The sequence below is a fragment of the Cariama cristata genome, unplaced genomic scaffold (genome assembly GCF_000690535.1).
Source record: "Cariama cristata isolate BGI_N322 unplaced genomic scaffold, ASM69053v1 scaffold3040, whole genome shotgun sequence".
In the NCBI taxonomy this organism is placed as follows: Eukaryota; Metazoa; Chordata; class Aves; order Cariamiformes; family Cariamidae; genus Cariama; species Cariama cristata.
Window position 1 is genome coordinate 32,479 of NW_009596171.1, and position 27,827 is coordinate 60,305.

Here is a 27,827-nt window from a genome sequence, read left to right on the forward strand (position 1 = left end):
ACATGTGACCACAATGATTTATAATTACAGACGAAAAGGACAGATTTCAGGCAACACGATGATTCTGTACAAAAGTTCAATGAAAGGATCGGTTGTCTGGTTTCAGTGGAGTTCTCCGCTGGGACCGTCTCAGTGGGACACGTTGACTGCTTTTTTTCCTTGCTGGGGATTCTACTTTCCACTCCCGTGGCAGGGACAGACTAGAAGGAAGCAGAATGACCATTTATTTTAAAGCACTTCACCAGTCTTTCTCACCGTGATTGCCATTTCAGACCTGCATTGAACTTACGGTTTCTCTGGTGATGTCAAACAGATAATATCTCTTGGCTTATCCTCAGCCTCTTGATTCTCTGCAAATAATGCATATATTTTCATATTTTAAAAAATGCCACAGATTTGATCATTTGGGGTTTTTCCCCCCCCTCAAGTTAGAATCACAAAAATAACTTGCCTGAAGCTGAACCGGGTGTGTACGTCAAGCTGATGTAACTAACCCCAGCACCAAAAGTCAAGTCATTAATGGTCTCTGAAAGAAAAAACGCATATTAGTAGTCAGTTTGTGACATAGCCAGAGGGCAAGGCACGCTGTAGTAGAACACTTAAGTGTCACAGAGTAACTATATCCAGTTAATTGCAAGCACACATACATCTCTCTTTTCCAGCCCAGCAGATCTCACTGTCCCCCATCCAGCCTCAAAACTATGTCCCGAATCTGATGGGCCATCTGTGCACATCAGCTTCGTACTCCAGACTTAAAGACTTCCTTGTATGTGGAATAAATTAATTTAAATATGGGACCTCAGTCATGCCCCTTCTTGTCCTACTTAGGCAGGAGAGCCTCACCGTCCATTGAAGCTTTGCCTCTTTCAAAACAACATGTTAGATTCAGACCAGTTGCTTTGCCCAGTCAAGGCAGAACGGGGGGTCCCTGAAGACCGACAAAGGACCCGAACAGCCGTTCCGTGAGGAACTGCCTGCAGCCAGACAAGAGGAATCACTTGACAAGGGAGCTAGGTAGAATTTAGCTTGCTTGAATAGGCCATAGTTGTCAGCTGTCTCTTTCCTGTCATTTATCTCAGGAGAGATGTCACAACATTCAGATTTTACTTTACTCAATGCTCTGTTTTATGCTGCTGTTTCCCAGAACCTTTCATAAGGAATTAAGGTAGAAAGTGCTTTATTGGGCAGGAGTTGGAAACTCTGCTAAAAGAACTTCTCTCTACAGACTAACTGGATTTGCTCTTTAACCACGTCCCTGTCCTGGAAGGGAATCACTGAAGCTTGTAGTGGAAATCCAACTTGATCTATCTGCCTTAGCTGGCCTCTGCATCTCTCAAGACTGACCTACAAGTGTCCTGACTTTCTGCAGCATATGCCGTAAGAAGTTACCTTGCTTAGTGAGAAGTTTATGTGAAAGGAAGGAAGGAAGAAAATAATAAAGAATTGTCATCAAATAGGGCTCCCCATGTAGTCAAAGGTGGTATCTTTACAACACGTGTTTATGTACGACAGTGAAGTGATCCACACTTGCCCAGACCCACTTAGCCATTCTCAAAATAACGAGCAGGAGTTGAGGAGACCCAAAGACAGCAGGGGAGAGAGCGACAGGCAGAACAATTGAATAAGGTAAAAAGAAGAGACAGCTGTTCTTAAGTTCTCAAGTACAAATGGTTTACAAAGAACCGCGTCTCCACTAGTTTCAGAATGATACACCAGAGAAATAAAAATGTTTTATTTTGATTGTCTATCAGCCTGCAAGAGCCAGTGCCACCATACAGATGGCTCAACGCACGCTAACTGAAGTGATGGTACTGCTCTATACAGTTTGTCTCCCCGCTGAAGGACACATGCTGCCTCAAAGCAAAGCAGGAATTCAGCCCTAGCACCACTGCAGATTAACGTTCTTCCTCCTTTTTCACCATATGGTGCTTAAGAGAAACAGCCGTGCAAGCTTCCAGACAGAGATATGGCGCTTAAAGATTTCTGCTCTCTAAAAACATGCCCCCAATTTTTTTGCATAAAGATCATTGCTTGTTGCTCAGGCAGCAAAGAGAAACATTGAGGCAGACAAATCTAGCCAAACAGTGGAACACGCAGGGAAGAGAAGGGTCAGATTTTCCGGTGGATGCACATCACCGCCACTGGTTTGCTCCTGCCTGCTCACGGATGTCAGGTATTTGCAGACTGCCGCACAGCCGACTGCCTTGTTGGCAACATGTCGTCTGCTCTCCTGTGTGCGTGCAGTCAGGTGTTTGCACAGATACAGAGATACAGGCAAAGAGTGCAGTCAGATAGCGATGGTTCTGGAATATCGACCCCTCTCCGCAACAATTCACAACTGCCTGATGAGAGATGACCTGTCAGACACTCACCTATGCTCCCAACTTAACTGGAGCTCTCTCCGCAGTGCGTGAGGTTGTTCATCACACTCACAATGCGCACTACAACGGAGATGCCCTAAAGGAGTTCAGCAGCAAATTGACATAAAGGAAGGGGATCTACTGCTGGAACTCAGTTCCTTTTATGTTTTACTAACTGCCTCTTGCGCTTGCAGAAAGCGACACTGCAGAATGCTGCGGGCCTGTCAGAACGCATTCCAATAAAACCTAACTTTTGAAGGTCAGATTTTGTGAGATGGCAGTTCAGCTGCAACAGACATAAGCACAGCAGACTCATCACAATTTGTGTATTAGAGATTCCTCTCTGTGTAGTTTTACTTTAATTTCCACACCAGAGTGGAAAAAACAAATTCATTCCTTCTCCAATGCTCAGTTCAGTTCTTAGGGTAGAACACACACACACTCAGAAATGACTACAGGTTATTAATCCCACTTGAGCAGATCTCTCTGTTCTCTTGCAATGGTCACAGCTCACTGCCTGCTCTAGAAGCAGGTAGTAGCTCACCTGAGATCCTTTGGTTGGACAACAGGAACCCCCTATGTTAGAGCTGAGAAGGACCAGACCTGGAGTATCTCCCTCTGCAGCAGGGTTCTGTAATTCAGTCTAAAAATACTAAGCTATGCTTCCAGAGTTAAGGAGAGCAAGTGTCTCAATGCAACAGAATTTTGCACACTTCAGGCAATGCATGTCATTAAAGAACCATGACAACATGCCTCCTCGGCACCCCAGAGTTAATGAAGGAATAAAGGGCAGTAGCTCTGTTACTTCAGCAGCCCAAAATAAATGCTCGCCTGCACTGACTCAATACTATAATTAATACCCTGTGACATGTAAATGGAGACCGTATTGGACTGTCCTTTCCCATGTACATCATTCATCTGAGACCTTCAATTTCAGAACGGTTCTTATTTACTACAACCATTTAGATAAATAATCTATAGCCATCAATGACTAATTTTCTCTGCTCTTTAGGGGAGCCATGCATTGCTACCTCTCTCTGAGAACAAGTGCTCAGCGCAATTTGGAAAGGGTTCCTTTGGGTTATACTTACGTTCTGGTGTGCTGATTGCGCGGCCCACCGCAGCAACATTTTCATTAGACTGTTGATTCAGGCTTTGAAAGGATACTAGAAATAACAAGGAAATAATTAAGAATAGAAATGTATTCACTCAGAGACCTCAAGGGCCTAACAATCAGGCTATGTCAACTAGATCTAGTCCAACGCCAGATAAGTTTGCAGCAAGCTTCCTTACCTTGCTTGCTGCCAGTTGTGCTTGATGGAAGCGATACAGCTGATAAAATTCCTCCAACACTCTTGCTGTGTTTCTTGCTTCTGGTTTCCATTGCTTTCCTGGCAGAGTTCAGGATGGCAAGTGTGCTCAAGGATGCTGGCCTACAGGGCAAAAAACACGACAGAAACAGTGAAGAGATTTCCTTCTGCAAGCCTAGACAAGATGCATGTAATGAGGAGAGAGACCTGTCCTCTCCCAGTCCCTCATGCTCTTAAACACCAAATGTAATGGAGAAGATTATGCTGCAACACCGGCGGCTTTCATAACGCTAAGGAGTGGATAAGCAAAGCAATAGCCCTGCAGAATATCATAACTGGTAATATAAACACAAATCCCTACCTGTGACCAAGTAACGGCTGTTTCAGAGCACCAGCACTAGGTGTAGTAAACTCAGAAGGCACAGAGGAAGGACTTGGTCCAGGTGGCGAGGACTGTCTCCCACTTACAGGAGACTGAGCATTATTATTACAGCCACCAGAAGGTACAGCTCTTTCCAAAGACGGAGGTTGCTACAGAAAACAGAAGAAAAGATTGTATGTCTAACAACGGATACAAGCGTAGAAAACCCTAGAAACAAGATGCTTAGACCGACACGCTGCATGATTAAGAACCGTCCTTTGTGTGATGGATGTAAAGGGGTGCTAGGGAGAAAGATTTTATTGGCCAAAATTTTAACAAGAAGCGAATAGGAAGTTTTGATGGGATACATATGTCCTAGTTTAGAGGTCTATATATAGGTGCTCTTTTAAAGTGAGCAGAGAGAGAAAGGTACTTCCAGGGTAGAAGTCATCTCATCTTAAGGTAGGTATCTAAAATAGTTCAGGACAATTGACCCAAGCACATACTTATTTCTTTACATTGACTTTAAAAGAGGATCTGCATGACTAAGACATATGTAGGTTTCCACTATGTACACACCTGAAGTCAGACAAAATGAATCCTTTTTTTTTCTATCTGTTTATCATCTTTATCACTCTGGGAACAGAGCAATACAACATGTAAGCATAGCCAGTGGCAAATTAGTCTTAGTTTTCCCTTTAAACTAAATTCTTTTTACATTAATTGTTTGCGGCTCCTCTTTGCCTAACACGTGCTGTTTGTTGTCGTCCTAAGCGTATTAAATGACTCTGAAACCAAAGCTTCTGCCAGCAAATGTGAAGAGCTATGAGAACATTACATAACCATTCTGTTCGAAGTGCTGTAACAAGGTCCACAGACATACAGAGTCTGCATGTTATGCGTACACAAACTTTACCAGAGGAGACAGTACGTGTACAGAGTTAATGGCACTAACAACCTCTGCCTGCGCTGCCGAGACCTGCTCTTGGTCTGACTCCTTCTCCCTGGCCAGCTGCTCTTCATACTTCTTCATATCGTACTCCAGCTCGGCTGCCAGCTGCTTGTCCACAGCAAAGAAGTCTTTGATTTCATTTCGGTAATCTTGCATCATTTCCTGGAGCAATAAGGAATGTTTAAACTCTTTCAGAAATCTCTCCTGACTACTGATTCATGTCCCCATTCAGATCACAGCTGCTTAAGTGCAAAAGGAAATACCAGTTGGTAGAGCAGAGGTGTTTTTAACAGACTAAGAGTTTCGATTCCAATTTGTACTTCAGAACGTGAAAAAGCTTTTCAGCATTCAAGCTTTCTGCCCACGTTCCACTGAGGAGGCTCACACGTAACACACTGCAAGATCCTTATCTAAAATCCCTCCGCCTCCTACATTATTTAACACAGTGGCAGTGTCACAACATCATATGCCTTCTAAATTTCCTTCTAAGAAGGCTGTTCGTTCCATTACTGCTTACACATCTAACACATTAACTCAAGAGAAGAAAAAAAAAAAAACCAACAACACTTCCCCTTACCCGTAGATAGTTCATAAGGTCCCTAAGAGCTGGGATCCTCTTCTGCTCCATCAAAGACTTCAGTGATGTGATTATTGGAATGATGTTTTCTATGAAGTTCTTCTTTTGAACCTTTATTTGAACAAGGCATGAACAGTTACACGAGGCAATAAAGGAGAAGCCACTCTGCGTGAATGGCCTAAGTGAGAGGAGTTATCACTCCATAGCAAGGGAATTACAGCAATTAAGCCTCCTCTTATACCGCACGCATGTACATAGGCTTTTAACCTAAGTGGAGTCTTTTAAGATACATCACTAAGTCAGTCAGTTCTCACATTGAAGGCAAATTGCCAAAAAGTGCACCAATAAATATTGTTATGCTCAAATCCTATACCAATAAGAGATCTGCAGAACAAATTTAGCCTAGCATAGCTTCACTGACTTCAGAGGAAATGCAATTCTGATCACTCCAACTGATGCCTCAAGTAGAAGCATCCTTCACAGCTTTAGCCTTGATGTTTTGGCTTTACAACACACAGTGCTTCCACAGGTGCCCCCAGATCAGAGTGTGCCTACAGACAGAGCCTGAATAAAAGCCTACAGGCACAGTACGTCATTGGCATCGCTATGTTACTTGGATAACTTTTGCGCAAGTTTCTCCGTTGCAGAAGGGTAAAATTTCTCCCAGTATGGTGGCCAGCCCTCTTCCCACACCAGATCAAGTGCCATTCACCTGCGAGATGAGCTTTTTTTGTGCCACCTGCATGACAGCATTGGCCATTGCCATTTCGTCTTCATCAGGCTGAATGTCTTCATCGGGTTTTGATCTCATAGTTGATAGCTTGATTTCTTTGCAGCTAAGGACTGCAAATGCATCCGAGAGCAGCTCACTGGCTTCCAGGTCCAACGGAAGGACCTTATCCACAAAGCATGCTGGAACACACAGGGAAGAAATAAGATGTATTTTACTGGAAACAGCAGTGCCAGTAAAGACAGGAAGATAACATGGCTGGATTGAGAGCTTAATGGTTTTATACAGACATCAGTTCTTTGTTCACCAGATTTTTAAAGACAGACCCTTACCTAGGATGCTGTGGCTGATCTTCGTTGTAATGCTGAACCTCTGCTCATCTGTAAAGTGGTCTAGCAGGAACTTGTAGATATGCATCCTTTTTTCTTTGTTATCTTTTCCCTTCAGAGAGAAGAGATTCTTTGCCCTGTGGCAGAACAAGACATTTTACAAAGGCCAAGCCACATTATGCAAACGCACAGAATACGACTTTAAATCAGCAAGCAGTATTTGAATGTCACTTTTAAGACCCATAAACCTGTTAGGATACCACGCACTCCCACAAGTTACACACAGAAGTCCTCCCAGAAGCGTCACAGGGAAAGGCAGGACACTCTTAGTTTAACACTGTTTCCCCTAGCTGTTTTCACCCTACTGCATAAGTGCCATGACTGCTCTGCTGCAACCAAAAGCTGCATGGTCAGACAGCCCATCATTTAGCAAAAAGGAGATACAAATGTGCTCAACTGACCGCACACTCTGGGGGAATCTGTTGTACTTCTCATGTTTCTCATAGCTATTGAAATGGAAGATGCACTCAATGAAGTGTTGGGAGAACATTACTGGATTCCTCTTCAGTAAGACATGCACCAGGCAGAACTCTACAAACCTGGAAAGGAGGAAAAGAAAGAATTCATCATCAGGTAGCTTCTAAAAGCCACTCCTGAAACACAGTGTAGGGTTCACAAGCTGTAAAGTAGGATGATGGTTTTCCTCTGCCAAGTCTCCCTCAATATTGCCTTTAATCCTTGCCCAGCTCCATCTGGTCTTGAACAAAGATATCAGCTTTTTGACTTTACACCTTTTTTCATCCAGCAAGAAATAGACATTTTCAGCATCCACAGTACTACTTCATTTTTTTTGCCATTAAAGTAAACAGGGACAGAAATAAATTTGAACTTGAATCCACAACACATTCATTATTTGAATAAGTTAAGTTCCATTGTGCCTGAGACACTTATAGTACTTTGCAAAAAGTTAATCATCAAAAGTCCTGCAAGAGCTGCAAGTCAATCAGACTTGAAGAACGTGTTTTTGTCTGGATGCAGTCACTGAATGCAGATGCAAAGAAAAAGGCTCCCAAAGAAACAGCACCGTGTTCCTTAGCTAAAGCTCTAGGAACATGATGTTGCAATGTCACCATCTACTGGAAAGATGTTTTTACATATTAAAAACTCACTGAAGAGAAAAGAAAGTATGAATATGCACTAGTAAGCAACAAGAGGTTGATGGCCCTGGAAACACCACTCTTCAGATTGATTGTTCTAGGGAGAAACAAGTAGCAAGGTGTCCAAGCCTCCTCTGCAGCCAGCATCCCCGCACAATCTACCATCCTTAGAGAAACCTGCCCCACTCTCATTTCTCATATAACAGAGCAGCTTGAGACTTTGAAACCTACAAAAACTTCATAAGCATGTACTTCAAGCCAGTGTGCATAATTCCTCTTACATGTCAAAGTATTACAAAATGTGGTAGAAGGCTTAAAAAGACAAGGCATGCCATATAAGAAAAAAGTAGGATATTTAATCCTAGTCCTAAAACAAAACCAGCCCTCAAGACAGAGCCTATTAGAAAACCACAAGGAAGATTTCATAAAGGCTTGTTTCCAAAATTCCTTTTTTCTGGATAACGGAAAGTCAAAAATAGAGCAGAGCTGCATGTCTTGAAGACAGCCAGGAACACACAGCTTGATACTCTGGGACCTTCAAATGACTTGGAAAGAGATTCACTACTCCTTTGCTACCATTGCAGATCCTAAAGAGTGAACAACTGTAGAAGTGAGGAGGTTAATGGGACAATCAGCTGATCTCTCACTGAAATTTTCTTCGCGTGCTGAAGGTGCATGACCGAGACTGGCTTTGAGTACATCTCTGTTCTTCAACTCCTTTGTTATTTTACAGACGAGTATTTTACCTGGCAATATCTGGATCTGGATCCACCAAGACACTGACGAATTGGAAGAAGAGACAGTCTTTCCATTTCACAAACTCCTCCTGTAAGAAATCGGCAGACAATAAATTATCAACCTGAATCAGGAAAAACCTAGTGTGAACCCTTAGACTGTAGTCAGTACAATATCTGATGGAGCCTAGCAGAATGTATATCAGGCAAATGAGCAAGCTATAAAACTTCAGCTGGAAGTACACAAAATAAACCCCGAGAAGACAATGCTTCAGAGAATGCTTTAAACATCATAAATGCTACAGCGGAAAGCTTCTAGGTTTACCACAGGTATCAATAAAAAAGTAGGAACATGAAAAATCTGTTCTCCCATCCCAAGGCACACATGCTTTTCAACAATGTTCTCAGAACCAAATGTGCTCCAAATCTGCCTTGACTGGCTTCATATGAACATTGGGAAGGTAAACATCTTGAGCCTCTCAACATTCATCTTTAGAACAATAAGCAGAAACAGTAGGAGAAAAAGGAGCTGTGATGCTTGTTATATTCATTTGTATAACAGTGAAATTGAAGGGAATTCAAAGAAACAAAGAGAAGCCACAAAAAGAGGTAACCATTGGCTAAAAATAATCTCATTATCCAACTGTGTTAAGTGTCCTCAATATGAGTTCTGCATAGCTAGCAAAAAAAGCAGTAAAAAAGTACACAGATTAAAGTCATCTTGACTAAGTGTAGATCAGGACCTCTATGTACCTGCAGAAGGTTGGTAAGCAGGATCAGCGTCTGCTTACGGATGAAGGGATTTGGGTCCTTCAGACACAACGAGATGTTGGGAACGTATCTGTCCACCATGGATGTGTAGCGGATACATAGATCACACATAATGATGACAACATTATTGCGAACAGCCACATCATGTGACACCTCCAGTTCTCGAGCTAAAGCTGCAATGCATTTCTTTGCCAGATCCTCATGCTGTAAACACAATTTACCTGTGAAACAGGGATGAGACTGTCAGTGCTGTGAATATATTCTTCTTCCTAACCACCACAGCCCAGCTTAATGCCTCCTTTGAGTCCAATATGAGCCAAGAAAGGAATCAGGAAGGCAACAAGGGAATAAACAAGAAACACACGCTGAAACTTGATGAGCAATCTGCATGAACTCTCAAAGAAATGATACTTTGAGGAGTTCTTCCAAACTCCTCTTAGACCTATAGTGTGGGTCTCGATGCCAAATTCCCTCCTTCACAGAAAACTATTTCTGTGTACAGGGTATTATTCAAAGCAGCTAAAAAGAACAGCCCCAGCTGTCATAGGCATAGCAGGGAGACACCCACCTCTAAGAGCATCACTAAACCAACTTAAAATAAAATAGCCTGCATTCTAACATTACTTCTTCCTAACTGTTTCTAAGCTCTGTACAAAAGTATTAAGCTTCCCAAAGCAGTTAAGGAAAGAATAATACTGTCTATCTGCAAGAGAAGAGACTTGTTCCTAACCACAGAGGTATGATAAAACCAGAACTTTCACTTAGTAGTCTCCATAATACCAGAGATGCAGATTGACGAAGCTTCTCTCAAAGCAGCTTGTCATTCATGCTGAGGGAAACAAGTAACGACGTGCAGTCATTCTGCTTTAAACTGCATCAAAAGCACCAAGTTTTCTTCATCCTCTGTTGAGCACCTTACTACATGTAAGATGATCCTTCGGTCAGACAGCAACCAACTCCAAGTACAAGGACAGTACAATTCTGAAGGTTGTTGTTAATTCATAGAATCGTAGAATCGTTACGGTTGGAAGAGACCTCAAAGATCATCAAGTCCAATCTTCTACCCAATGCCACCATGCCCAGTAAACCACGTCTCAAAGCGCCACGTCTAAACGTTTTTTGAACGCCTCCAGGGATGGTGAGTCCACCACCTCCCTGGGCAGCCTGTTCCAACGCCTAACGACTCTTACAGAGAAGAAGTACTTCCTAATATCCAACCTGAACCTTTCTGGTGCAATTATCAATCACGATTAATGCATTAACCACCTTGAGAGGCAGTCACACAGATGGCAGTATTTTTATGGTTTGTGCAACTTGTTACCGTGGATATTTGCATTGCTAAAAGCTATGAGGTGAGTCGATGCAAACATTGAGCACTGTGGCTACCTGTTACAACCGACACAGCTTTTGAGCAGGACTTTAACCAGAAAGGCTGAGAACTGGATACACAAGGGCACGCTTCTACTGCAGGATGGCCCTTACCTAGAGTAATGAATGCATGAGCTCTGACCACTGGAGGCATGAACAATCCTCTGAATTGGGACAGTGGCTGAGAAGCTGGAAGTTCCTCACCGTCTGGAGAACGAGACACTAGGAAAGAACAGGTCAGGAATGAAAAACATGCTTTTCCAGTAAACAGTGTTGTCTGTAAATGCAAAACTAAAGGCAGTAAGGAGAGCGCCTCACATTGGTCCTCATTGACAGAAGAAGCCAGAATGGACTGAATCAAAAGAAAGATGCGTTTCTCCACTTTGGCTGGACACAGCTGCGCAGCCTCACCCAAGATGAAGAGGTGTCTCACCTACAGAGATAAAACAACACTGCAGTCAAAAGGCAATGGCTGAGCTGCAAATTAAGTCAGCAGGAGTCGGTATGGTGCCTCTCCAAAAACAACTTAACATTCCCTCAGTCCTTTCAAGTAGACAGTGGCTAGAGAACAGAAGGTGAAGCTTTGAAACAGAAATGGTGTGTGTGTTTCATATGCTATAACCACCACACATCTACTAATACTACTGAAACATTCCTCAAAGCATTCTATGCATTTTACAGACTTACTTCCCAAACAGCTCACCTAAGAAGTATGAGCGGAAAAGCAAAGAAAAAAGATGTCATTTTATGAAAAACACCCGGGGTATCATATCCTTAAAGCAACTGCTGACGTGTAAAACTGTTGTACGCTCTCAGGCCAATAAATACCAGATTTCATTACGAGCTTACACACAAGGCGTGCACATCAGTATTTTCCTATGTAACGCAGTTATTGGTGTGAACTTTAAGGAACACCAATTTCAAGTACACCTACGTCCTTTGACCAATTTGTGAAGGGGAACCAAACTTACCAAGAGATCTTCTTGCAGCTGCTCTGCTCCATCCTCTTTGAGGATTATATTTGAAATATAGCTTTCACAGGTGGATACTAAATCTCCACACACCTGGTTGAGCAGCTCCTGTTCCATAATTAAACAAAATTAATTCAGCACTTTATTAATTAAACAAAATGTAGCTGTAATATCTGTCCACACATGAATCTCTAATCTGAAACTCCTTATATGCTTTTAATAATTTAAGTCCTATTGAAATCAATCAGACAGTGCCTTAGAGCTTTAAAATTCTTCCTGCACATCAAAGGATGTGTGCAAGTGTCAAAACACCTTGGAAAATCTGGCTTTTAATGATCCACAGGACTAAGTTTACTTCATTATAGAAATCACAGAGATCTAAACAAAAAGGATTTAGGTGACTCTTTCATGTATATCCAACACATTTGAGGTTGTCTGTGTGAATTTTTAAATGTTGTTTGGAAAATGCAGTTCCGTTCAAACGAAAACACGATGCAAATTCCAAGGGGTGGAAACAAAAAAAGCTAATCGTCTACCAGACTGTGATGAAAATAAAGCATAATTTCTCTTTTTCTCCCATCTAAAACTGGTAACATAAGAAACTAAATACATATACGTATGGCAGCTAAGCTGGTAGAACCGCTAAAGTGACCAGCGTACAGGAACATCTGCATTTGGTTGCATGCCAACATACTGCGACGACTATACCTACAAGGGAGGATTTTCGTCCTGTTAATTTGAAAAAACAGAAACCACCGATCCTCCCTGGTTTCCAAAGCACAGTGTGCGGTTTTGCATACTATTTCCTAAACTTTATTGGGATGCCTATTATAAAATATCTGTCATCAATATCGAAAGAGAAATACAACACATACACAAAGATAAACCATTAGCAAGAGAGATCTGCATCACTTTTACCTTGTTTGCAACTGTGCTCAGGCTGAGATCTCTATTTTACCAGCAAAAGATAGCCTACCTTCTCACTACAGGAGCAGAACAAATCTATGGCATAAAACAAATGGGAGCAGGAAAGAGAAATGTGAGAATAACGTGTAATTAACTCCCTATTTGGTCCCATGAAAGAGGTCAAGAAGATATATGTATCTACAGCAGCTCTGATACAGAATAATCAGAGCTTATAGTATAAACCTATAGCTTCAAACTGGACCAAGCCTGAGAAATAGCTGCTATCATAACGGTACAGCAATAGGTCTTCTTTAGGAATTCTGTAAGCTTTGACAGAAGGCAAATGCAAGGTATTTCAGGTGGCGGGGGGAAATCCTTCTGAAGAATGAAGATTTCTTAGAAGTCCATCCTTAGCTATAGGATGCTCTCCAGCACAACTGCAGTAAAGCAAGTAAGAGAGCTGAGCAGAACAGACTCCAGTTGCTAGAGTCAGATCCTCTTTGTTTAGAGAGCTAAGCAACCTACAGACTGGAGACAGAAGGTGCCTTCAAGAGACAGCCCTCCTAAATGTGAAATAAGCTATTTTAAAAGACGTATTTTAAGTCACACCTGTGCCTCCTCCAGCGCATCTGCATATGCATGGCACAGCTTCTGCAGAGTTTCTACAGCTGGGCTAATCACCTCCAAGGGACACTGAGACTCCCTCAGCCAGCACTTGATATTATCTGAAAACGAGATCACACACATAAAATTAGTATTTTCTAAGCTTCTCAACTGCTTATGGAGAATAACTGTTAAGATGGAAGCCATGAACCCTGCCTTCCCCTCTGCAGTTTCTCGGGGTCACTCACCAATCAGCCTCTCACAAGTGCTTTTAGGGAGGTGCTTTGCAGCATGACCGATGACACACAGTATATGTCCTGTAGTACCAGTGCTCATGTTCTGCTGCCTGAAAAATAGTAAAGCAGACAAACTAACATTAACGCTAAGGAACAACACCAAATCACAGCAGAAAAATCCTTTCATCTGGAATATGCATTATTAAGGCAGACTTGTCAAATGAAATGAAAACTCAAAAAGCTTAAGGTAAGAGTTGGCTGCTGCACAAATCTGTGGGCCTTTGCTTGCCTCCTAGGTGCAGAACCAATTGCCTGAATAAAGAGCAGCTAAACAGCAATCTGCCTGTGGAAGGACAGAAAGTGCTCGCTTGCTTTGTTCCTCCTCTTCACCTCCATCTCTTTCCTGCAGAATGGAGGACGGAGTTCAAAGCACACATATACCTGCTGACTTTGTCCCAGGATTCAATGACCTTGGAATAATCCAGCTTGGGTGAAGAACTTGCCACCTTCGCAAGCAACATCCAAGCTGGTACAGCATGCTCCGTTTCCACATGAGACATGACATTATTAATGAAAGTGGAGGTGAACTTATTCTGTCTGGACCACATATGAAAAGCTTTGTTCAAGTAACGGCTACAAGGAAGAAAAAAAAGAAAAGTAAGTTAATGGAGGAGTAAACAAAACACTTGGTCTTAGACATTGGCAGTAAAATCCAACATCCCTGTCCAGGATACGATGGGCAACGCAACAAAGCTGCTATTGCTTGGCATTCCCTCTACTCAGAATATGTAGGGATTTCTACTACTTATTTTAGTAGCATTATTTTCAGTCTTCTAGTTCATAATCCTGACGCGCTACAGACCTGGCATACAAACATGGATGTCGTGCTCTGTGTCAGTAAGACAGAAGGTCCAACTGATACCATGACACATCAAGAAAATGTAATTTCAGCAATCTGTAACAAAGACTTCCTAGCAGTTGTTATTTAATACCCACAGTGGGACAGGATACAGTAATGTTAAGGCATCATAACTTGATCGTTTTTCTATTTAACCCTAGTTACCTACTTCACGTTGAAAGAGTTCTGAGATTTATCAAGCTGCAAGGTACCCTAAGGTTAAGAAGAAGAAGGTGCCATGAATCTGCAAACTATGTTATAAAATAGCCCAAATTAGAACACTGACAGTTTCACAGATTGGCAAGGCAGCGCAACCGGTATCTCATTTTCTATTTCTGAGCTATTATGCCCTGTTGACTAATAAACATACAGCTGTCTTTAATCAATGTTGTGCCCTTGTCATACTGTGTGTCATCCCATTTCTTCTGCTTCTTCCCACAGCATTCTGCAAAAGGCAGAATAATTCTATTTGTCATAAGACAAGTAACATATTGTACATCAGAATTAATAAAAGGTGACGTTCTCCTTTCTTTATATATCCTCTCTTACTTCTGTCATCAGAACACCTCCATTTAACTTAAATATTCATGCTGCTATCATCACATCAAGAACAGCATGCAGCACTTCTGTATATGAACACTCGAGTTCAGGGAGAGAGCACAGGTAACAAGCAGCAAGTGAAAACACCTGACACAAAGGAAAACTGCACTCTTCTCACCGCCAGCTTGTCCGTGCTCGACAGCTCCTCTGTCCCAGGAACTGGCGGAGCAACACAAGCACCTCACAACATGATAGTTTCATCTCTAGCAGTAATATGCACTTATACTGACTGTTTCAAGCAGGGAATTCAAATAGCTTAAAACAACCCCAATAAATTTAGGTTTTTGTCCTTGCACAATAGACGGCATGTGCATTTAAACAATATGTGAAGTATGATACCTAATGGCCTGTGGCCACACAATGAATGAGAGCACGGAGAGCATAAACTCGTACTCTTGTCTTAGTCCTCCAGTGAATGAGCAACTTCCTTCTGTGAAGGAAAAGTTGCATATTCTAACAGGATTAAAAGTAAAAAAAAAAAAAAAATTATCTGGATTTTGACCCGGAATGCTAACATAGTAAAGGCAATAAAAACATTTAATGCATCGGACAAAGGGCTATGGTGGAAAAGCCATCAGAGCCCACAATGAAGGGAAGAATGCACTTACTTCAGTTCCTGGCTTTCTGAAGTCAAGAGGGTAAGGAGATCCCACGCTAGAGCCTGCTCTCCATCTTCACTCTTAAATTCATTATAACACTTTATATGCTGCAACAAGAGCTGATCAAGGCAATCCACGGCCTTTTCTTGGACAGAACTTTCAGTGTCCATCACAACAGGCACTACTCCATTTAACCAGGCCTTCTGCATTAGAACATTATTGTGCTGAGACTGAGAGAAACACACATCGTATTAGAAACATTTTTAAATCATTGGAGGATCATATATGCATGGGTAAGTTCAGCAAAGGCCTAGAAACCTAGATTCAGCTACTAACTTTGAAAGTAAATTCTAATAAACTCCAGCGTACTGCTCAACTAGCACTGCAATGTGGCAGCATATGGGACAAGGGAACTTGTATCTCCTTGACACCACAAGGTATTTGATCATATCTATGATCAAGCTACCTGGCGCTTCTGCTAAAGTACTGTAATACTTTGTTTTGAAAGCCTATAAATAATCAGTATCGCAATAAAGTTGTACAGCCGATGATTTAACACTAACAAAAAAAAAAAAAAGAGCTTCGCTTAATATCAACCTTATGCTCCAAACCTAAGTTACTAATTCTTTGTGAATAAATAGAAAAGAAAGAAAAATATTGCGGTGCTATCATCTACACATTACATCTTAGTAAAGTGATTCAGGTTTTTTTTTTTTAACTTGAGAAGGCCAGCAACATAAACATTTTCTCCATGACACATAAATCAACAGCCAGGAAAAGAAATGTTTCCAACAGTTGGAAGCATTCTTCATAAATCACAAGTATGTATAAGAATGAGTCAGGACTTCCAAGTCAAAAGGTAAGGAAAAAAAAACACTAAAACAGTCATAAAATGAAATTCACTGAGTGAGCAATTGATGAGTACCAGATTTGTCTGTTTCCTCCTTCTTTTAACTCACATTTCGCTCATCTCAGGTCTGCATAAGAATTCATGATATTTTTTTCTCACCACAAGGAGCTCTGTTATCGACTGCAAAGCCTGCTTCCGCACAGAAACAGCAGGGTCCCGGCAACGATCTTGAAGAGCGGACAAATCTTCTGCAGTACAAGGGATCACTTTGCACTTCAGGATTTTCGTTAAAACCTGGAAGTCAAATACCAGCGTGACTTTGTTGGGAATACTGGCTATGCGCATCGAGTCGCAAATCAAAAATACAATCTACCCCCTACTGACTTTAACTAGCGGATAATTTATCTCACAGAGAGTGAAACATCACATTAACAACTTATGAGTACTGGGCACAACCAGAGATGTAGAATGAAATACAAAGCATCTTTTCAGTCATTCTGATTTTATAACAGCATTTGGATAGAGCGAATGTCACAATTTCCCCTTGAAAATAATGTGTCTCTTGTATGAACCATGTGTTTTACCTGGTAGTAAAGAACGGATTTTTTTTTTCTTTTTTTCAAACTCAAAAAGCGTTAAAACAAAACAATTGTAAAGCCTTAACTGGGAAGCCTAAATCAGCGTGTGAATTGAGGGAAAAGAGTTGGAGTGAAGAGGACTAACAGAGGAAGGCAGTCAAAAGCAGACATGTATTTTTTTAAATTATGAAATTTTCATTGAAGCATCTCTCTTTAAAAGTTAATGACTTCATTAAAAAAATTGAGCAATAAGCAAAGCAATGCACACCTCAAAAAGAGGCTGGATATAACCTAATCTCTTTGTTAACAAGGTCAAAACAAACTAAGCAGCTAATATGCTTCAGTTTATAAGGAAGTTGCTTAATTGAAATGCCTATTGACATTTGAAAAGAGCCTCTCTTTGTAAATGACGGAATAAGAGAATGCCAGCAAGAGTACTAGAAAAATTTTCCATCATCATGCTTGCATTATTTACTTATCAGGAAGTAGCAAACAAGATCTTTTTAAGGCCTGTAGGCACTCTGCAGGAATAGCAGGAAGCTACAGGTGGGCAAAGTTACACAGAGTTCCCAACAGTACTATGGCCTAATTATTTATATAATGGCATTCTGGGTAACCACTGAAAACAGGGAAGCATGCAAAAAAGACCGTACCTGGAGAGCAGATTTCCTCACATTGGTTTTCGCATCTCCGGCTCTCAGTCTCAGCATGGCCATGACTTCTTTTCCTATCCAAAACCGTGATAAAAAGCAATTACTCACACCACCATTTTGTAACACTAACACTGAACACTGCGCAGCAGCAAGGAGGAATACAGCTCTGAACTCAACCGAGCAACAATTTGTTGCCCGAGACTTCAGAGGGCAAGAGAGGAGAATTGCACAAAACATGATTAAAAAAACACCCAGAATAATCCAGAATGAGCTATAAGCCAGAGGAAAAAAAAAACCAAACAAAAAACCAAACATTTTTTCAAGTTCTTTCATTTGAAAATACATCTTAGGGCATATCAAAAAAGAAAGCAACATACCAGATCATTTGATACACACAGCAAAAAAGAAAAAAAAAATTTGTAATTTCTGACCTATTTATTTGTCTACACAAAAGACGTTAGGCTACCTTCGCAGTTTGAAAGCTCATCAGATGAATCATGCACAGTTCTAACACAAGTCTATAGCACAGGTAACCCTGCCATCTGTGGGAAAAGCATCTTGAGGGCAGATCACAGACAAATAGATCCAAAGCAGACCCAAGATAGGTTAACAGGCTTGCATGCAGAGAGCTTAGAATGCCTACAACCTTTTGTGAGTTATGCCTCAGAGCTCCACACAGTATAAAGGATTAATGTATGAACTGCTGTGTTTCATAGAGGGGAAATTACTCCCTTTATGAACTGACTGAATTTCTTTGCAGCTGCCATTCTGCAGCCCAAGAAGAATCCAAGAGTCTACAAGGAAACCAGAACATATCTCCCCTCTCTGAACGTCAAGTTAGGCCTAAAATTTTACTTTCTATAGCCATATTTCATACTTACTTCTGCATATACTTGGGAAAAATACATAATTGAGATGATAGTTTATTGAATGACACCCAACTGAATACACAGAGCCACAAATCAATTATTTTGCACCTTTTGAATCATTCAAATGGACTATCGACAAGCTGGCAATACTGACTTCAAGCATTTTACCATTGCTTTTAAGGTTTCTATTTATTGCTGTTTGTTAGATTTCCTACAGCATTAAGTAAGATTTCCCAAATATATGGCAATTTCAGAGATCTATTACTTAGAGAGATTCATGTGGAGATCCACTCTGTTGCCATTAAGAAATAGGATTAGTCACAGGGAACTAATCAAAAGTAGTTTGAAAACAAATTTTCACCAAAGGAAGCAAAGGGACTTTGATCTGCGTTTTCTTAATAGGCAGCTAACTGCAATTGCATCTTCCTCCTGAGAACAGCTTGACAGAAAAAGCACAGAACCTTTTCATTGCAAGATTTTGCCATTAAAATAGCCCAGCTCTTGTGAAGGTGACCAAATCTGCTAAAATAATCACACTTTGCCGACTGACATTGATTTTACTCACAGTGACATAGAAAAGAGAAAAAACCAATCAAACAAAACCAACAAACCACCAACCAAACAAAAAACCTGAGTTCTAAATGGCTGAGAACTACCGAGGGAACCTAACGTTTCTATACCATTGGGCAGCGGTAACTCTGCAGTGCATACCTCACCCTGCAGATTATCCCCACCCTCCTTATCTTTGCCCTTGTGCATTTAGCACGTTCTGACTATTCTCAGCCAAGATTTATTTCACTTCTAAAATATGAGCTGTTTGGTCTCCATAGACATGGAAAATTAGCACAGGCATAAGCCAAACACAAGCGTCTGCCAGACAGCTTTGCTAATGCACCTTGACTGACTCGGACAGCCCTGTATTTCAGCTATCCTCCTGAGCTCTAGACAGTCTTTTTTCATCCAATTCTCTTCTTAATTTGTTTTGCCAAGTGCCAAGTGTATGCTCAGCTGGGTATCAGATACAAAACCAGGCATCCTCTGCCACAAGGAGTCTGCAACTAAACAGAGAATACACAATACCTTAAGTGGCCTGGAGGACTTTTCTATCTGAGAGAGCAGATTAACGAAATTTATCAGTGGAATGTTTTAAAAGAAAGCTTTCAATGGAGAAGATTGGAGCCTGGCTCACAGAGATAGGGAGAGAGATCCCATGTGAAGAGCAGCATGAGACTGTAACAAAGACACAAATACAGGATGTGAACCAAGCAGCGAATTGAATTGTCAGCAGTTCAAGAGAGGTGAACAGCAACAACTGAGAGCAGAGACACTGGCAGAGGCCTAAAGGTCTGGAAGAAAAGCTTTTACAAGGAAGAGGAAAACAAAGGAGGAGATTCAAGCAAACATCATGGCCACAAAAGCCAACTTACGTGCTGATTTTATGCTATCAACAAATTAGAACATTGCCATTCTGCATCAGTCCATTTAACCTCACTCTTTGCTTTCAACTCCAGCCAATACTTGATGCTGCAGAGAAGTGAATTCTTCCCTACATAACAGTGCTAGTCAAAGGTGCTGTGTTTTATGTGGCAAAAATCTGTGAGAGATTTAATTACCCTTAAATTTACAGAGTTACAAGTATTATATCCCACATCAATTACCATCCTTTTTGGAAAGAATAAATTACCTGCTTTTCAGGAAGTGTTGCCACCACATTAGTACAAACGAACATCAGTATTTCAAGATCAAATGTATTTTTTGGACATAGTATTTCTTGATGGCTAGCACTTCCACTCCCTTCATCACCTATGAGCGTTTTTTAATGGCTCTACAAGAAAGCTCTCTCCACTTTCTTTGAAAAATCGACAAAGAATACACTTCAGAAAGTCTAATTTCAACTAAAGTTTCAAAAAGTTACCTGAAAATGCTAGTATGATTTTGACATACCGTCAAGCACTGCAGCATCGTTGCTGTCTGTCAACTCAATGGTTTTGAAAGTTGGTAAGGTCTTCAGTGGATGGCCAGACATAGCTGAAAGAGAAGTTAAAAGTTTAAGGCATATGTTCAAGGAGTAAGATGGTTCACTGTTAAACAGAGAGCCTCATGCATGCCCAAGGTTTTATAGATATGCATATTTTTAGAAAATGGCATGCCAAGAAAAGCCTGAGGCTTAATATAAGAGAATGACTCTATACCTTCTGCACTGACTATCGAACTTGCAGTGTTTGTGTTTGCTTCCAAGAATGTATGGTCAGAGGCTGCCAAAAAGAAATAAAAAAAGAAATTAAATGAAGTATTTTAATTCCGGATATTCTGTCATTCCAAATCTTTTCAGACAAGTAATCTAACCATAGGATGCTATGTGCATACGTCTGAATTGTGCCATCTGGCCTTTACCACACCTGAGGGAGTTCAGAATGCCGATCACGAACAAAACAACGTAGCAGAAGCAAAAGCCATTGCAAGATTTAATCAACTGTCAGGCAAGAATGAACTACTTTTCTTTTTTTTTCCACAATGAGCAATTTCAGTCCCTAAATATCATTCAAAGGTATCTCATGGAGGATTCTATTTAGGACCGATACATGAGAATAAATCCCTTCCAAGTAAAGGCTTCACAAGTAACAAGACTCATCTATTTCTTCTCATTATGACACTATACACAAGGACACTATATGCAGATTTTTAAGTTCCTGACAACTAGTTCTCCTATCTCCCAGTAATTATTCCCCAGAAAATTAAAGAAATATTTTGACTATCTAAATTTATCCATAATACTTACAGTTGTGTAATAAGTCCCGTATACTCTCCAAGGTAGCAGCAGTTTTCATGTCGAGACAGTGGGCAAAGCTGCTTAAAGCTTTGCTACGGACCACGGGTGCTTTGTCCGAACACCGGCCAAACACCATAACCTGTACTAAAAACTTATGCTTTAGAAACTTCTGATGATCCAGCGACAAGGAGCTGTCCAAGTTCCTCTCAGGCACATCCAACAAAGCTAACGCTACATCAAGAGCAAACACTCTGTAGGCAATCTGTTCAGAAGAAAAAGCACACAAGGTGCTCTGTTAATGTAAGCAAAAACACTGCTTTCTCAGGTTACCCGCCTTTAGGTACCAGCAATAACAACAATGCTATTCAGTACTGATACTGAACCCTCCATCTTCAAAATACTGCTGTATCTGAACCCTGGAACATCAAGGAGATGCACTTACTTTAGTGTTGCGTGAGTATTTGTAAAGCCAAGCGATGAAGTCAGCAAATTCTATACAAGGGAGTTTATTCAGCAAATTCACCAAGGCCTGTGCAGCATATGTGCGATAATCAGCCTTATCTGGGACCTAAAAAACAAGGGTAATTGCATGGTATGATATTTCGATGCTCTGCTCTAGAAGCCAGAATGGCATTTCAGGGCTTATTTTATTTAACGAGGCAATACAGTCACATTCAGCAAGGACTGGGAGAACAATCACAGCTTCTTTGGTCACCACTTCAGCACTCACCCACAATCACACGGCAAATTCCCCAAGGCAAAGGCAGAGTTTAGACTAAATCCACAGGCAGTATTTCTACATGGCAGCCTTCAGAGAGTTAGCTAGGCAAAGAGCTCTCGTAAACCTCATTCTCCTCTACCAAAACAGTGGTAAAAGCAATTGCACATTTTGGAAAAGTCAAAAGTAGAGTACAATCAATTGTGAATGAGGGGGGAAGTGTTCACTCTCAATATTCTCCTAGAGCGTGACACTATTTTTAAGATGTCTGAAAACTCATAAAGATCAACACAAAACACAATCAGGCTGTCAAGAAATTTGCAAATGATTAAAACCTTTTCATTCCTTATAAAACATTGTGAAAATGGATTTCCTAACTATCAAGATACTGCAATGTATCCACACATGAGTTCCTCTCCTTAAGATGCAACAAAGCTTAGCATACCTTGGTACAGATATGTTGCAGTAATACCCGAAGAACAGGGAAAACAACTTCTTTCAGCTCATCTACTACAGAACTGCACAGAAGAAAAAGCAGATTTTAATAAGGCAAAACAGAGCAAAAATCAAGTCAAGGACATTGCTTTTGGAATGCATTTCAAAAGTCAAGAGTAGCGGGCGTTCTGGAATCACGAGCGCTAGTGCAACAGGATACGGTCAGAGAGCAGACCTACTTACTTTCTACATTAACCTGGCTTTGCAGGCAGAAAACATTTCTTCCAATACCTTTCTACAAGTAGAAGGACAATATGAAAAGCTTCTTCGTTCTAAGGCTACTTAGTACATGTTGTCTGGGGATCTCTGCACAAACCACACTTTCCAACAACACGGATCCCCACACCCAAGGAATAATAAACATAGGCAAAACATATCTTTAAGCAGGAGAAAGCAAAGAACTACAGAGCAGCAAGCTCCATATTAATCTTTTATCTTCTTTCCAATACTTTGCAGTAAACTACAAAACCTGAAAAACTGACATAAAGCAAAATACAGAAGGTAAGTCCCTTCCACTCACTGCCACTTTAATGTCAAACAGAACCTTCTTTCCCCTCCACCAGCAAGTTCAGAAAATTCCCATTACAGACATTTTAATTAAACCTCATTTGCACAAACAACTTCAAAGTCAATGCCAGTTTGTCTCATCCCTTTATCAACTAAACAGTAAAGTGAAGGCATGACAGAAGAAAGAGCAGACCTACCCAGGAAGGGTAGTGACAGAGCTCTGTACTTCACCTGATGAATTTTATAGCCTGATTCCTGGCACCGATCACAGCCGATGTGATTGCAAGGACTGCGCGTCTGGAACCCGCGGCACTTTCCAGCATAAGAATGACATTGAGGATTTGCCGGAAGACACAACGAAGAATCTGGAAAGAAAAGGTTATTTTCAGGTTCATTTCAGTAGCAACTGGAGCCCATGGATAAGCATTTTGACCAGGTTTATAAAATCATTCTCAACCAAACAAACTTAGATCCAAATAACAGCATCTGTCAAAACATGTCTCCTAGCAGAATAATTCAAAGAGGACCCATTCATTAATACGACATCTTTCCTAGCTGTGGTGTTCTCATTCAAGTCCAGTAAGGCCCAAGAAGGGCTTCCCGACAACGTCAACAGATCCCCTTCAAAGCAGTGGACTTCAACCGACAGAAATGTTTGGAATTTGAGGAAATTCACTGGGTTTTGCACAGAAGACATGTCAAACTAAATGCATGTTTATACCACTATGTGCACTTGAACTTTTAGAGCTTCCTCCCTGCTGCACTTTTCGGACCACAGCATGCCTCATTATCCGGACCTTCACTGAGCAGTCAAACAGGAGAGGAGGGGAAGATGAAGCAGGTCTGAGAAGGGGAGCTACTTCATCTTCCTGATACCACAAATGTCAACAATTCTGAAAAGCTTGTGCTGCACTGAGAAACCAAGGAGGTTGAAACATACAGGTCTAAGGCTGCTAAAGCTGGGCAGACACTCGGGTATATGTCAGGTTGGTGCGTACTAAGCTCCAGGCTTTCCTGACTAGACAGTCGCTAATATCCTGGCTTGCTGGCTCAGAACTAGTTCAGATGAGTTTACACAGACTCGCAAACACAGCAGCATGGTCACGCCCAAAGTTCAAAAGCCCCATCCATAGGAGCAGCACACAGGTAAGTGGGAGATGACACAGTGTGCTTGACAATTAAACAAAATAAAAATGTAAAGCTGCAGACACAGTTCTGGTAGAACTGGATGTTCCATGATGACAGGCTATTCTCTGAATAAGAATCAACCCTGCTTACCATCATCTGCGCTTAACACTTCCCCATGATGCTTCGCTGCTGCACAGCCCAATGCCACAGCACGCTACCGAGCAGTGCTGGAGCTCCATCTAGCAGGAAACCAGAAAATTCCAGGCAAATGCAGTAATTTGGAATTCTCTTTTTTTAGATATAGAGATCTAAAGCCACTGTAGCTATCCTCTGGTTTTGATTCATTTGCCACACGAGTCACTAGAGCACAGAATTCAGTGCACACAAAATGCATCATCATACCTGTCAAAGGAAATAAGGGTTGGGGTGGAAAAAGAGCATCTTGCCTCTGACCCAGCAAACACGTGCACACGCACAAAAAAGTAATGTAAGAAGTAAAAAACGTGCCTGCAACAATGACGTGCGGAGAAGGAAAGAAACAACTACTCCTTTTCGATACTGCAGCGAGGATTTTAAATATTTTGTCCCACTTTTACCTTATCTTCTGTGCCATGTAGAGGGGAACACAGTAATCGCAGTCCATGATAGGCCAGCTCGGGAATGTACTCGGCTTTGTTAATATTCCTAAGCAAAAGAAGGTAAAGAGATGTCTTCATCTCTCATCAGAGAAACATTTACTACAACTATTACAACTAAACGTGCTCATTGACTGGAAAACATTCAATATTCACCAAACATTGTTTACTGTTAGCGAGGTGGAACACGTTCTAATTATCCTTAGCGAAAGAAATCACTGCTTTCATTCTCACATAAACAGGATAATAACAACACAAACATCGAGCGCTTTACTTGTTCAAAGCACCATATAAACATCAAGAATTATTTGCTCACATTGCTGCTGAAAACTTGAACTCATGTACCGCTGGCTCAAAGTTTATCATTTCAACAAAGACCTGCAAGGAAAGAAAGCCAAGCTTAGCTAATTCACATGAGGGGAAGATGTGCAGGTCTGCTTGGATGCTTGGGGGTCAGAGCGTAGAGAACTTGAGTTTAAGTTTCAAACCACAGTACCTCCCTTGAAGCAGCAGATCCCAAAGCCCAGAGGCTCAATAGCATGAGTCTTCCCCACAGGTATGGTGAGGGTTAAGCACCTCAGAACAAAACAGAAACCATGAACTGCCCGGCTGGCACAAGAGACAAACATGGAGCAGGCGCCTTGCTCCAAGATGTACGCTGAGGACAGTCTAATCAAGGGACCGGTTTATGAGAGGCAGGGCTGCCTTCACGCCTGTGGCTGTGGAGTGTTCTGCATCCACCAAAAGTTCGTGTTAGGGGACAGAAAGTTCCTTGAGTTGAATCTTATTACCTGCAGGCAGTTCTGCACACACTGAGGTTTTTCTTTTAGGGAGAACTTAGGTAGAAGTCTTAAGAAGTTCTTCAAAAGAAGAAAGACTGAGTCGCGAATTTGAAGAAGATCATCTGTTGAAAAGTAAACATTTTCACCATCCTCTTCCTCCTCCTCCTCTTCCAATATCTCTTCCATCTATATTGGTAAAAAAGAGAAACAGCACCATCCTGTCCCACAGCACTGGCTGATCTCTTTTGTACATTTCAGTGCCTCACAGAGTTCTCAGGCTAGGTCCTACATTTCACATGCAAAAAATCTAAATCTTTTCTTTCAGAGTAGTTAACGCACTTAACAGTGGGGGAAAAAAAAAAAAAACAGCCAGAAAGATGAAAGTTGGGTACAGAAAAAGAAAGCACCAACACAGCCTATTCTCGTTTTGAAGGAGAAAGCCCATCAGAACTGAAGACAATTATCTGAATTCTAATCTGACACTTGGAGATTCATCTCAAGTAATTCCCGTTGCGCCTATGACCTTCTTCCCTCGCTTGTCATGACCCTGCAGCACTTATGTTCTCTCAGGATTTCTGATGCCTCAGTTCCATTAAAAAAAACAAACCAAACAAATAAACGTTAGAACAAGCAGCTGAATATAGCTAACCAAAGCATTCAGCCCTTAACTTCCCATCAGGAAGTTGGCAAGGAAATGCAAATGCCATTTGCAAGCTGGTCACATACTAACTTGAAGGTCTCTTGAAGAAGCTGCCATAAATTAGTTTCCCCCTCTGCTACTGAGCTTTCTAGCAATATGCCACAGACAAATAAGCATTATTTTTTCTATTAGTCAGCAGCCAGGAAACTACAGCTAATGTTGAATCACCAGACCTCTGAAATTCCCAGTAACAGGTAGAAGATCAAGAGCACAGCTGAACTGCTGAATAGAAGGTAAGAATTTTAAAAGGGGTGAAAAAGAAGAAGATTAACACACTGATCTAGAAGTGAAATAGCTTGCCAACAATTTGCTTATTAATAAAGATTTATATCTGAAGAGGTTACACAAACATCTTACATTGACATTCCTGCATGGTTTTCCTTTCTTTCTGTTTTTTCCTGCATTGGTCTGAGAGCTTTGAGTGTGTGTCTTCTTTCTTTTCCTCATCAGATCTGGTTCTCGAGGCCAACTTTTTGTCAGGGTGTGAAGACATTTATCAAACATCACTTGATGGAACAGCTGGTTAGCTATGCTGCCTGCCCAGAAAAGACAAACATTAGCCATCTCCCAGACAAAATACAGAGGGAGCATCAAATCATCTGGCCATCTCTCCATTTCCTTTGACAGCCAAGGAGATGGCCAAGACAAAGGCATTGCCCTGGGAGTCTAAGAAAGTTCAAGAGAAGCAAAAGGAATTGTTTGAACAAAGCCAAACTGCATCATGATGACATGTCATCAGCGATGACGTTCTCTAATAGGATCACCAGCTGGTTGACCCCTGCTAGCTGGTAATGTGATGCAGAACAAAGATCAGCAAAACTTTAGAGTACGCATTAACCTTGAATACAAAAGGATACTGCTGTGAATTAACCTGCTAGAAAACTCCAACTGCTGGTTATTGTAAACAAATACCTTTGTTTTCACAAATGAACCTGTCCAGAAGCACTGCACAGTGAAATCCTCTCTAGTTACAGAGTAGGAACAGGAATAAGCTTCTGCCTTCACCACGTATTACCGTCAAACCAGAGGGATATGCGCAGTTCCAGCTCTGTGTACCGTGCAGACTCCTCTGTCGACCTTGTGACAGAACTGCTAAGGAGATGCACGGCAACGCAGACCCGGGCTGAGACCATCAAGCCACTTTATGACAGGAGACCAAGCTGCTATCAGACCGCAACAGCTGTTCAGCACTCAACATCATGGCTGAGTTTGATCCCCAAGGATTTCCAGGAGATCAAGCGAACAGTTCGAAAGCCATCACTTGTTCCACCTGGAATTCTTATAAATGACAGAAAGCTGATTTTGCCCGAGCGATGTTTTATCCAACAATAAAGAGACACATCCCTTCGCTCACCTGGGATTTCCAGCAGTAAGAAGTACAACCCAGCCGCATGAAGAGCGTACACCCTCTGCTGTGCAGCAGCTCTTTTATGTTGGCCCGCTTGGACGAAGTGATGCAACACAGCCACGAGAGCATTATGAGAGAAGTTGTTTTCAGCAAACAAGGTCCAGATATTCTGAGGCAAAATACGCAAGCAGTAGTGAGAAATCCTGCAATAACATAGCTCTCTACAAGTAGCTACCATGCACATTTTAACAGTTGTCACTGCAACCAAGCCCCTATATATAATTTTTAAAAATATGTTTTAGTAATTATATTTTAATATATAATACTATACA

General features: G+C 41.3%; 1 protein-coding gene across 1 annotated transcript; it reads right to left on the reverse strand.

The window, feature by feature from the left end:
• Positions 1-76: 76 nt before the first annotated feature.
• On the reverse strand, positions 77-27,664 carry NCAPD3 (non-SMC condensin II complex, subunit D3; the record flags this gene model as incomplete). The annotated part of the gene is made up of 33 exons (XM_009704770.1): positions 77-200; positions 290-350; positions 452-526; positions 3,452-3,526; positions 3,654-3,793; positions 4,032-4,201; positions 4,990-5,145; positions 5,561-5,671; positions 6,273-6,472; positions 6,623-6,756; positions 7,081-7,218; positions 8,523-8,602; positions 9,264-9,502; positions 10,764-10,871; positions 10,968-11,082; positions 11,621-11,728; positions 13,136-13,251; positions 13,378-13,475; positions 13,807-13,998; positions 15,472-15,692; positions 16,472-16,606; positions 17,544-17,617; positions 20,357-20,440; positions 20,605-20,667; positions 21,192-21,444; positions 21,625-21,750; positions 22,346-22,418; positions 23,134-23,267; positions 24,627-24,714; positions 24,982-25,043; positions 25,457-25,633; positions 26,505-26,683; positions 27,502-27,664. Coding segments are annotated over 33 exons (4,272 nt in total), but the record flags the coding sequence as incomplete, so codon positions are not given.
• Between the last annotated feature and the right edge of the window lie 163 nt (positions 27,665-27,827).